Genomic DNA, 12,257 nt, shown 5'->3' on the forward strand with positions numbered 1-12,257 from the left:
ACTTCATTGTCTCTGATGGAGTTCTAGGTACCAGTCTCCTGCATAGACAGCCCAATTCTGTAGACCTAATCTTGAATCAAGTCTAACTGCTGGTGACTCACATGAGTTATAAAATATCTTGGATATCATATAGTACTGTGGTTCTCAGCAAGAACAGCCTAGATGCTTAGACCAGTTGTTGACTAATCAGAAAATATAAATATACTCCTAGGGTAAGGTATTCTGTGAATAATGAGGTTAATCTGGTATTTCCTTGAATTTTTACTTTATCATCTGTGAGATACTGCTAATCATATCTGCTTTTTATTATAGACTACTGTTACAGGATAGTGCAAGCACACTGGAGATTCCCAGATTACAGATGCCAGAGAGTTGCAGAGTAGGACTAATTAGTTTTTTTTAATCTTCTGGTTGTAGGTGCTGGAATCATAGTAACCAAGAATCAATTAGCCCATGCTCATTAGCATTGCTTTATTTCTACATGAGAGTCTTCTGGAACAGTATTGTACAGTCTACTTTGGTATGTATGTTCCTTTGGTACATGCACCAGTTCATTTGGAGCACTATCTTGGCTTTGCATTGATCTAACATTTTTATCCTCCCTGTCACAGATATATTTCATGGGAACCTTTCTCCTATCAACTCTGGTTGCATTTGCAGTACACTATTTTCAGACTCTATCTGGTAAGTATTTGTCACAACAAAAATGAATAAATAATAGGAGCGATCTTTTTGTTTCAGTAAAAGCTTTAAAAATAACCGTGGGAATTCTAGAAATGGTAGAGCAGTCTAAGCACAGCAGGTTTTCTGATATACAAGTCATTGTTTGGTTGTTGAAAAGAATCACGTGAAGTCAGACACAGATAGCTGGTTTAAACCTGTTCACTTCTTGAGAATTTCCCTTGATAAAACCTTTGATTCTTAATAAAAACACTAACCTCAGGAGATTATGCAGTCACTAATTATTATGACTGTGAATTCATGCATTGTTTCTTCAGTGTGCGAGACTGCATCCCATGTTGTGTACAGCTGCATCCATTCAGATAGAACATGGGAGAAAAAGTGCAGTTTAGAGAACTGGTACAGAGGACTAACTTGAGACTAGTCAGCTCCTCTGCAGACCAGTAACAGAATCAGTAAATACACTGAATCAGCAGTTGCAGATTCTTCCTGTCCAGAACTTGAGTTTTCTTCCACTAAATGCATTTTCTTTAGAAAAGAAAAACATTTCTGTGATATGGAAAAAAACAGCTTCCAAGTTGCCAATTTACATCAAAAGGGAATGGTATTTTAAAAGTATATTTAATGCTGAGATATACATATAAGATTGAATTTCCTGATTATTAGCATTTAGTACATCACTGTACATAATGTGCTGATTATGGAAGTAACTTGGTAACCTGCATTTCCTTTCTTACTAGCTTTAATTGATGTAACTTGGGAGTCACAATGCATATGTACAAATGGCGTAGTTACAGTTACAGATACTCTTCTTTGATCATTTTATATTTCCTAACCTTTGTGTATTATCATCTTTATATTGCGATTTTATACCCACTTAGTGTTTCAAGATCAAGTTTTTAATTTGACTTTTCTTTAATGTGGAATGGAGTTTCTTTTTAATCATTTCTTTTGGTGTTTTTCTGAAGCCAGTAATTCTCTTGGAAGAAGATCCGAACCGTCACTGGCTGAACCTCCTTCCTCGGGGAGCAGCGGTGAGGATGCTACAAGACCAGTGCAACAAGATGAATCTACTTTATCAAATGATTTAGCACAGCAGGAGTTAAACCCTCTCAATCCTCTTGTTACCAGCTGAGGTGTACTCTAATAAGGCTAATAGTCTACAGGAATACGGGATATGAACAACCACAAGTCTAAGAACTGGAAACCAACCTTTTGAGTAGCATTAATAATACAGCCCAACATCCAAAATTACAGGGGAATCCACAGATCTAATTACTGTAGTAGAAAACCATTCCTATAATAACTTTAACACTCCAAACAGGGAATGCAGCTTATCTTACTGTACCCAAAAAATGATCATTGTGTATTTTATTGAAGGACTAGAAGACGCCATACAAAGTCAATACCTAACTGATGCAAAAACTCCCCCTGGTTTTGATGAAACAAATATTTTACTCACATAACTTACTAGATAAGCTCAAATGCAGTAAAGGTGACTTTACTGGTACAATTTCTAAAGTTTTCTGAGTTGGAAGCATGGAAATGATATACAAGTGAAACCCAGCCACCACCATTTTCCTAGTTCTGTGCCACACCAGCCAGGAATTTGGTACCCATAACAGTCACGGTTTTTTTGGACACCTTATATTCCATCCTAATTCTTTCATGCAGAAAATATTCTCTTTGGAAAGAAAAGCACTGAGAGGATTTGAAGTGCAGTCGTAATGTAGCAGTACAACTGGCTAACCCTTGAAACATCAAAGTTTCACAGGTGTCAGCAATTTCCTAGGAACACAACAGTTAATATTTCCTCCACCCAAGAGGTATTGATTGGAGAAAGTCCTTAAATAAATAAAAGAATATTTAAGTGTTACCAGGTGACACCAGGTTACCAGGTAATACTCCAAAGGATTTATTTCAGATTCTACAGTACCTCTTCAAAGATACCTCTTTAAATGACAATTTGATTAAACTTAGATGGGAAATATGGATAATAAGAATGTGGTGCAAATATCTTCTGTCTGATCTAAAGCTGTGAGGTAAGCGGCTGTAGGAGAGGTCTGACTTCTAATGCAGATGTACATTCACTTCTGCAAATGTATTTAGATCACAGACTATAAACTGCATCAATCTATGCATTACTGAGGGTTAAATCCACTCTCCTTGCACTACATTATTTACGCTTGTAAATAAAAATATTTTTCTAATTCAGCCTTAATGTGAGGATTTTTTGTAAAGCACCTGTCAGGTGAGATTCTCCTATAATATTATCTTACTACTGCAGATGTTTGAGAATATTATCTGTCGTGTCTGTTCTCTTAGGTTGAAGTGTGACAGTCAGCCATTACTTTCTTTGAAGAACACAGTATGCTCACAGAGCAGACTTGGGAGGGTTTTTTGTCATTCAAGAAGTAGGAGTTTGCAATAGGTAAGGAATGAATTAAAAGGAAAAGAAACAACCTTCAGAAAGAGACTGAAATATATACACACACATACATCCGTGTACGTTCCTCCTACAAAAAAATATATACATAGAAATCCAGAAGTGTTCTGAGTCACTGCATTCAGCCAGCAGTTCCATTCAATAAGAAAGGGAGAAAATTGAGTTGCTGAAGTGTTTTTTTCCTTTCTATCTCCAACTATATAATGAGGAAGTATACTCTTACTACTAGGTTTTTCACTTATTCAAACAAGAACAGTGCATTGTTGTTGTTCTTATGGTCGTAGAAGGAGGTCACGAGACAGATTTCATTATAACACATACAGCCCGATATTCCTTTCTGCCAGGTACTGGGGAATGTTTACACAGGAATTTCACTTTTATGAGGGCTGCTCCAAAAGTAATGCCTCTTGTTTTATTATGCTGGCCCACAATATCAGAGGTATACGTTGCTGGCATGGCAGTAGAAGTTGAACCTTACTGTCAATATCCCGTTATATACGACAGGTGGCAAAGCAGCCTACATAGAAGATAGCTAGGGAAATTGCTCTGTGTCTGGACTCCCATCATTATTCTTGAGCTTCCTAACACTTAGACTTTGAAAATTCCAGCTCTTCTTTCCCTTATATTCTCTTTCTACATCTATTTTAACCCAGTTTATTGGTTTATTGGAAGGAGGAATGAGTGTGGGGGACAATTTCTGTCAAAACATAATCAGTCTGTTCTGTACCTTTGTCCTGCACTTCCAAGTGAAGGGTCAACAGTCATCCTGTGTTAAACATCATAGTCCAGTAGTCAATGTGAACACATTATGCAGACAAGATTCTGCCATAAAACAAATCTCATCACAGATAACTTTTCCCATATGCTTTTAAAGCTTGTCTCTGCTTTCCTAGTCTTTCCTCAAATAGAAATACTGTAATTCCTGTAGGAGATGTACTTGAAATACATACAGAGAATACCAGGACTAATACATACTTGTATGTATATGTGCATGTATGACTAAGATGTAGGCAAGAGAAACAACACCTGAATCATTGAAAGAAAACTGCAAAGGTAGAAAAAGCAGACAACTGGAGTACAAAGATGCTGGAAACATTTCCCTAACAGCACAAGCTGTGTTGTAACTAATTGCTATGCCAAAAGGCCCAATTATTACTGTCAGTAAAAAGAAATGTAATACCAAGTCCATGCCTAAATGTAAGACAACCCTCTGGAGCTGCATGCAGATTTGAGCATGTGCGAATCATAACTAGAAAAAGGAGTAATGAGTAACCAAAATGGGATGGAAAAGATTAAGCACAGTACACACAGATTATGCTTGCCTTACTGTAAGCATTAGACATCGTGTGTTTGCGAAATCTTGGTACAGATTAGATACTCTGAAACACTAATGTTCTAAACATACGCTTATGTGCCCCTTGACTTAAGGTACTCGAGTCTCTTGGTAAACGTATCAGATTCCTACCTTTCGGCACCTTAATAACACTTTAGAAGGAAGCTGGCTGCAGCAGGTTACTCTATAACTTCATCATCAATGATCTTTCCTCCTCTAATGTACCCATTGACCTTGATTCTCTCCCCAGATCCCATCGTATGGCTCCTGGTTTCACCCCTTGTTTGTCCAGGTCAACCTCTGCCTCTTTGATCACTCACCAGCCCTCTAGATAGCTCCTAATAGTCAGCAGTGATATTTGTTCATATCAGTTCCACCTGGCAAACAGCAGAAAGCACAGCTTCACCAGCAGAGCCTAGCATGCACCGTTCTACGGCAGTTCAACAAAGTAGAAACCGAGAAACCTCAATGGCTTTTTCCATCTATTCATTACATCGTGGCTTAGAATCAGTTTTACACAGTGAGCATCTTGAATTTGCTCCTAAACTTGAACAGCCTCTGGCTGAATTTGTATTAATGCACTAACGAAGTGCAGGCTCCACCCCGCTCTCTGCCTGGCTGTGAAAGAAAGTGGCACAGCATGACTGTAGTTCAACTTGTCCTCAGAACGTGGATGCCTCACATTCTGCCTGTTCTACAGTCCTGGTCTATAAAACCCCCACAGCTTTGTCCTCACACTGTTGATGGGGTTACTTCTGTTCAAGCTGTAGGTGAGGCTGGAAAGCACAGAGCCAGATAGAACAGATGACCGTAAGCCACTGCCTAAGTACATACTTTATACCCTGTTTAGATTAATTGTGCAGATCAACTGAGGCTGATGGCCTCTGGCTTAGGCTGTAGGACACCTTTACTCCCAGCACTTATTATAATGTTAGTCCTGATTTCACCAACCTGGTAATCATTTTGCGCCTTCTATCAGTCCCAATACATTAAGATCTGCCTTGAAGATTTCACACAATCATTAAAGTTGGAAGAGACCACTAAGAATATCTTATCAACCCATGTGCTAGTTTAGTTAACAAGGGAAAAATAAAAGGAACCAGAGTGTATCGATAACAAAACCCTTCCCTGTGTCATGAATATTTTTTACCTTGTGCCCCAGTATCATTACCCCAGGAACACTTGGATTCTCTTGTGATGCATTAAAAACTTAGCAAGGGTATGTTCATAAAATCAGTTACAGTAATTTTATGATCATAACTCTGCCTATTAAACAGGAAAACCCACCCCACATACTGGTGGATGAAAGCAGAAATTTGGATATCTGCCTGCTGCTTTATGTAGCTGCCTTATATAATTCCAAAACTCTTTGAAGAGCTGAAGATGGGAGGCTGAATTTAATTATTCAGTCCCTAGTGCACAGAGGTAAAAATACATAAAGTCACTGCAAATACATAAAGGTACGTGAACTGATCCTTTCACTGCATCTACAAAAAGGCATTTCTTTGAAGTATGTTACAGAGTCACAGGGGTTGGAAGGAACCTCTAGAGATCCCCTAGTCCAACCCCCTGCTATAGCAGGTTCCCTATAGTAAGTTAGGCAGGTGTCTAAGTAGGTTTTGAATACCAGAGAAGGAGAATTCACAACCACTGTGGGCAGCTTGTCCCAGTGCTACGTCACCCTCACAGGAAAGAATTTCTTTCTTATGTTCATGTGGAACATCCTGGGTTCCAGTTTGGGCCTGTTGCAAACAGGTGGTGGAGTCACTGTCCCTGGAGGTGTTCAGGAAACACACAGATGTGGCAACGAGGGACATCATTTAGTGACATGCGATGGTTAGACTTGATGATTTTAGAGGTCTTTTCCAACCTTAACAACTCTGTGACCCTTTATATATTTATAAGCATTGATAAGATCCACCCCCCAGTCGCTTCCAGATTGAACAGTCCCAGGTCTCTCAGCCTTTCCTCATAAGGAAGATGCTCCAGGCCCTTAATCATCTTTGTGGTTCTCTGCTGGACTCTCTCCAGTAGTTCCTTGTCTTTTGTGATCTGGGGAGCTCATAACTGGGTACAACACTCCAGGTATGGCCTCACCAGGATGGAAGGGAGGGGGAGGATCACCTCCCTCAACCTGCTGGCCATGCTTTTTTTAATGCACCCCAGGATACCACTGGCCTTCTTGGCCACAGAGGACATTGCTGGCTCACAATCAACCTCTTGACCACCAGAAAACTCAGGTCCTCCAAAAAGCTCCTTTCCAGCAGGTCTGACCTGTACAAATCCACTTAGTTCTTCCTCCCCAGGTGCAGGATTCTATACTTGCCCTTGTTGAACCTCACAAGGTTCTTCACTGCCAAACTCTCCAGTCTGTCAGCCTGTCCCTGTCCAGGTAGTACAGTTACCATTAGTAGACTGCATTGTTTTTAGCAGCTACACAAACTGAACTTCTACATCCTAGAAGACACATCTTTTGAAGAAGATACGTTATATTTGTTAGTGAAAAAGCATTGATAATTGTTTAATGCAGTTACCATCACTTTGTTTACAACAATGGAAGTCCACGTGTGGCATCAGTCTTGACAAAGCAATTTAGAGAGGCTTCATCAAGGTAGTTTTTTGCATGGGCTGTCCCAGGTGCCATCATCAAGTTATCTCAGCAGCAATGATCAGGTGAGTTTTACCATGCTTTTTCAGCCTGCTGTACTGGGCTGAAGTTCAGCCAGTAGTAATACTTGGACCCACTTCAGTTAATAAACTGTCTCCATCTCTGATGTTTGGTGGTAAGAGGTACAGAGATTGAACACACACACACTCATGTCTGTACTTGGATGAGGATACAACTGGACTGTGATCAAGAGCTTGTACCCTGGGAATTTTATCTACCACTAGCCTTGCCCCAGTTCTCTTCCCTCAGCCTCCACCACTCCTGGCTGGTCCATGCTTACATAAGTCTGCTGTCACAGTTAAAATAAAATTGTCTTGCAATATAGATAGTACTTTTACTATCTATTTACTTTATCTCCATCAGATTAAGGGTGTTGTGTCATTCTGGCAGCATCCTCTAAGACTGCCGCTTGCTACAAGCGAACCAAAGATTACATCCTCAGGATTCATGTCTTCCCAATAAAGATATGATGTACTAGGGCTTCTCTAGGACACCTGACTTTCAGATATAATAACATACTCAGAACAGCTTCTGATGTAAATGGGTTACCACTGCAGGAAGACTTTGTATCTTTGAATCACCAAGGTTGGAAAAGACCCACGTTATCATCCAGCCCAACCATCCACCCATCCCCAATAGTTCTCACTGAACCATGTCCCTCAACACAACATCCAAACATTCCTTGAACACCTCCAGGGTCTGTGACTCCACCACCTCCCTGGGCAGCCCATTCCACAGGAATTAAAAATTAATATTTCTAACTGTTAGATGAGGTAACGCTCAGGTAGTCAATTTCAGTAATTCAAAATTATTAAGTTCTCAGTTTAAATCATTTCCTGCCTAATTTAGACACCTAATTTTTGTTGATGTCTGCAGTTATAATCCCTTGAATACATGTGAAATGCCTGCCATCATTTAGAGGAGAGATTTAGCTTAGACATTAGGAAGAATTTTTTTACTAAGAGGGTGCTGAGACACTGGCAGAGGCTGCCCAGAGAAGCTGAGGGTGCTCCATCCCTGGAGGTGTTCAAGGCCAGGTTGGATGGGCCCTGAGCAGCCTGAGCTGGTGAATGTCTGCCCTGTCAATAGCAGGGTGGCTGGAACTGGATGGTCTCTAAGGTCTCTTCCAACCCAAGGCATTCCACAGCTCTATGACCACCCGGGCACTGCATGCAGCTTGCGTCTCCTTGTGCCTTCATATGCCAGAGGTTTTCTTACCCATCTCCATATAAAACTCTCAGCACCTCAGTTATCACCATTCTTTGCAAAAGGTGTCCATGTTGCAGAGTGATTGTAACCAGTAATTGTCAGCCACATTTTATGTTTCTTAATTCCCCAACAACTTTCTTAAGAAAGGTGACCTTTCTCCTTTGTGTTCAGAAGCACAAAAACCTCCTCCATCCCTGTAAGGGATTATAGCAGCAATAAGAACACACAGATATCTGCTGTCCTGCTTCTTTCTCTCCACCCTGCCCAAGGGAGAGAACACAGCCTTAACTGAACTTTATCCATCACATCCAGCACATGGCTATAAGACAGGATTGCAGACATAGATGTGCAGTGTACCACACCTTCTCAGGGATTAACTGATGATCTGGAAGGAGGAAAAACACTAAACATTCATTCAATTTAAATCACAAACAGGACCCTCACCAACTACACTTTTCAGAACACCGATAATTTATCTGGACAGAAATACTCCCACCTGCCATCTAGTCTCCCCCAATTCAATGACTCACTCACTCTAAACAGAAACTTTCTGCTCTAGTAAAACCAAATCAGAAAATAACTGTTGACCTCCCAAAAACAACATCATCAAACACCTCTTCATTAACCCGTTAAGCACCTGCAATCACAGACCACATAGCTCCAAAACCAACTTTACTTACCACTAGATAATCCTCAGATCACAAAGCACTTTCCAGCACACCTCCTTAAGCCACAGACTGGCTGCCCATAGTGGTGTTTCTCTTCTCCTTCAGTCACTTTTCAGCTGTTTTCAATCATTCCCTGTAAAGCATCACCAGGTGTGCACCAGGAGCACCCACACAACCAGTTCAGATGCTTTATCTCCCCAGTGCGGAGTTTTTCACACCCTTAAGTTGAAAAGCTCCTTGAAAACTACAGGAAGGGAAAAAAAAGTCCCAGTCCATCTTGAGGTGTTCACTTGTAGCAGCATATTTTAGGCAAAACTTTGTGTTCATTAAATATTTTATACAAGTCAGTATTTAAATGCCAGTAACAGCTGTTTCTGTTACCTCACAGAGCATCACTTATCCCAGCTGTCATTTGCAGATCTAGGACTAAGAAATGCCTGCCCTATAGCAAGCATCTGTGAAATCTACCTTGCAGAGGCCATCCTCAGTGCCCATTCCTGAGCAACGTACCTGGCCCAGAGGGGCAGTTTTAATACTTACAGGTTCTGCCCGTGGGATTGTTGCCAGGACCATAATGTTCTCCATTACCTGCAGTCTGAGATGCTTTGTGCTCTGAAGGAATTTTGCTGTCCAGTTTCCCTTGTAACCTTCTTATAGTTTTGCAGTACTGCTAAATTGGATGTGAAAGCATTCAGTGTTCACGCTCTAGCGAGGAACAAGGCATCCTGCAAAACTGTCCATTGCTTCTTAGGGATCAAATTGAGCCAAAGTGAAATTAATCTACCCTCAGCTTTGACCTGCTTTGACCTTCTCCCTTTTTTTTTTTTTGCTAATTAGTGTCTCCAGAGAAGACATCCTTTCCTGCAAAGCAGATACTGTGTTGTAAAATACAGCTGCTTCCTCAAGTGCTTTTCACAAACCACTCCCTAACTTTATATTTTCTTCTATATTTGCACCCAGTATGCTTTCTTCCTGTGTGAAAGCACATTATAACCTTTAACAGTCAGTAGGGTTTGTTGGTCAGAAAGCAAACCCCATAGGCACCCAAGGTAGCCAGAATGCCTTCACTCAGCCCCACAGCACTGTGTTTTGCATCCCAGGCTGACCCCAACAAGACGTGTGACTATACAGATGTGCAGCACTCACACCCACACCACAGCCCTCTATGTGTACATACCTTAGGAGGGAGGGCCTGGCTGCCAGCTCATCCACTATCACTTCCCAAGCAGTGCTCAAGATGGAGCCCTGCTGATCAACTCCACTAGTTGCCTTCTCTCCTGAAGACCTCAGTGGATGCTTTGAGCCCGCTTTGTTGAGGTCTCTTTGGACACTGAATGCATGGCTGGTAATCTGCCTGATGAGGAGGTATGGACTGCAGAACATCTGTGACCATGAGGTGCCAGGAAAAGGACTGCCAGCTCCCTGAGCCCAGACTTATGGTGCCTCGCTATGCTCCAAAAGAAGTAAAATGGATTCCTTTCCCTGCATCTTGAGCTATTGCTGAAACTGCTGCTGATGAATCCAAAGCGATCTCTGCCTGCTGGGAGGCAGTCACTTAACCACCTGGCCCAACCTGTCACCCAGCCCCGCTGTTAACTCACCTCATCTGCCCTCAGCTGGAGAGAGATACCAAAAGCACTGCATAAAGGCCCCAGCAGGAGAATGCCTGGTGGGAGTTGGCTCTGTTAAGTTCATACTCAGTGAAGAGCACAATGGCAATCAGTTGTTATCCAGTGCCTGGGGTTATTGCATTAGTCAGTTAAAATGGGGCCTATGCTTCCCTAGCTTACACGTGCATGAATTTTCCCAATGTCAATTATGGTTGTATGTTGCCTAACCAAGCATTTGGTCCATCAGTTGTTTGCATGCCCTGTAATTTATGTTTGGTTGTTTGTTTTTTTTTTTTGTGTTGTGCAAAAAACCCAATCAACTGTGTTGTGTTGGTTGCAAAACATCTTTTCCTGTCATTACCGATTGTTTATGCCACGGTGATGCCCTTAGACATTAAGCCATGTAAAAAGATTGATACACTCCAAAAGTGTAAATGGCAATTAGCTAATTTCATCAGGTGCTGAGTAAGATGGAATGGTTGTGACATTTGAACTCTGCTTCTCTGTCCTGTTGAAATACTTAGATCTCAGCTGTCATAGTAAATCTGTCCTCAATGAACTCAATGAAAATCAGTATGTATCCAGTATGCCAACATTCAGCTCTCACATTGAAATGTTTCCTTTGTAGTAAAATTATAGCTAAGAGATTGTCATCTACAGGATGTTCACAATAAGAATATCATTAGTGGGTTTACACTTACGGTGTCATGCCTTTGGGTGGAATGGCCTTTAGATAGAGAACAAGCTACCTGAATGCAAATAAAGCACTTGCTTGGAACCACAGCCCATGGAAATGGCCTGTCATTCATTCCCTACTTGTCTATCAGATATATCCTAACTGGTGCGCCTTTTGAAAGAGAGGATTTTTGCTTGGTACTGTTAGTTTTAAGCTGTCGCGAGTGGCACCATGTCAAACTGCACTCACAAATACTCTGCTGTAATAAGAGATCAGCCTTTCACAGCAGCACAGACTGAGGCCATTCTGGGGACCTGATGGGCCACTCTTCACTACTTGGTGAGCTGAAAAAAGAAACGTTAAAAAACTCAACCCGTGTTTCTGATCAATAAAAATTTATCATGATGGCAACTGTAGCTCAGTTAAGTGTGGTGTTATCAAGGGTTTGGAGCAGGGGAAGTGAGTGCGAAGCTTCAGCAGAGGGCTAACAAGACTGGGAGCATCAAAAGGAGCTGTGACATCATGGTTAAGTCATAAACACAGAGGAAGAGGATAGATTCCAGTTGCAGAAACAGGACCAACCCAGCAATTAGCTGAAGCATTATTTTGAACATTTTAAAGGCTTCATCGTGTATCTATTGTTAAATACTGATAGGCGTCGCTGAACTTTGCCCTGCGTAGCTCTGCAGAGGGTTTGGAAACTGTGAGATGGATGGCACAATCTCTGCCTGTTTCCTGGACGTGCTTTGATTCATGATGGACAGTGAGTCATGGACAGTGATGGCACACAGAACTGAAGTATTTCTGCATGAGCATAAAGAGCTGGAAATCTTAAATCACAGGCCTACGGTGCTTGCTGCTTGCATGTTAGAAGGAGACAGTTTACACTGTGTTGCACAGTTATTTGTGTTATATGTCTACACCCTCGTTTTCCTGCATCTTCCACGATATGTCTACAAACAGATA

At 41.3% G+C, this 12,257-nt stretch overlaps 1 protein-coding gene across 1 annotated transcript in view; it reads left to right on the forward strand.

Annotated features, from left to right (window-relative positions):
- The window catches only part of SEL1L3 (SEL1L family member 3), a 30,535-nt gene extending 27,640 nt beyond the window's left edge, over nucleotides 1-2,895 (forward strand). Inside the window, exons 22-24 of the mRNA XM_015862695.1 lie at nucleotides 418-520; nucleotides 612-684; nucleotides 1,650-2,895. Of these exons, the coding sequence (XP_015718181.1) occupies nucleotides 418-520; nucleotides 612-684; nucleotides 1,650-1,816 (343 nt within the window). The 3' untranslated portion in view covers nucleotides 1,817-2,895. The remainder of the gene's footprint in view (nucleotides 1-417; nucleotides 521-611; nucleotides 685-1,649) is intronic.
- Nucleotides 2,896-12,257: the final 9,362 nt, after the last annotated feature.

This window comes from Coturnix japonica, chromosome 4 (genome assembly GCF_001577835.2).
Source record: "Coturnix japonica isolate 7356 chromosome 4, Coturnix japonica 2.1, whole genome shotgun sequence".
NCBI lineage: Eukaryota > Metazoa > Chordata > Aves > Galliformes > Phasianidae > Coturnix > Coturnix japonica.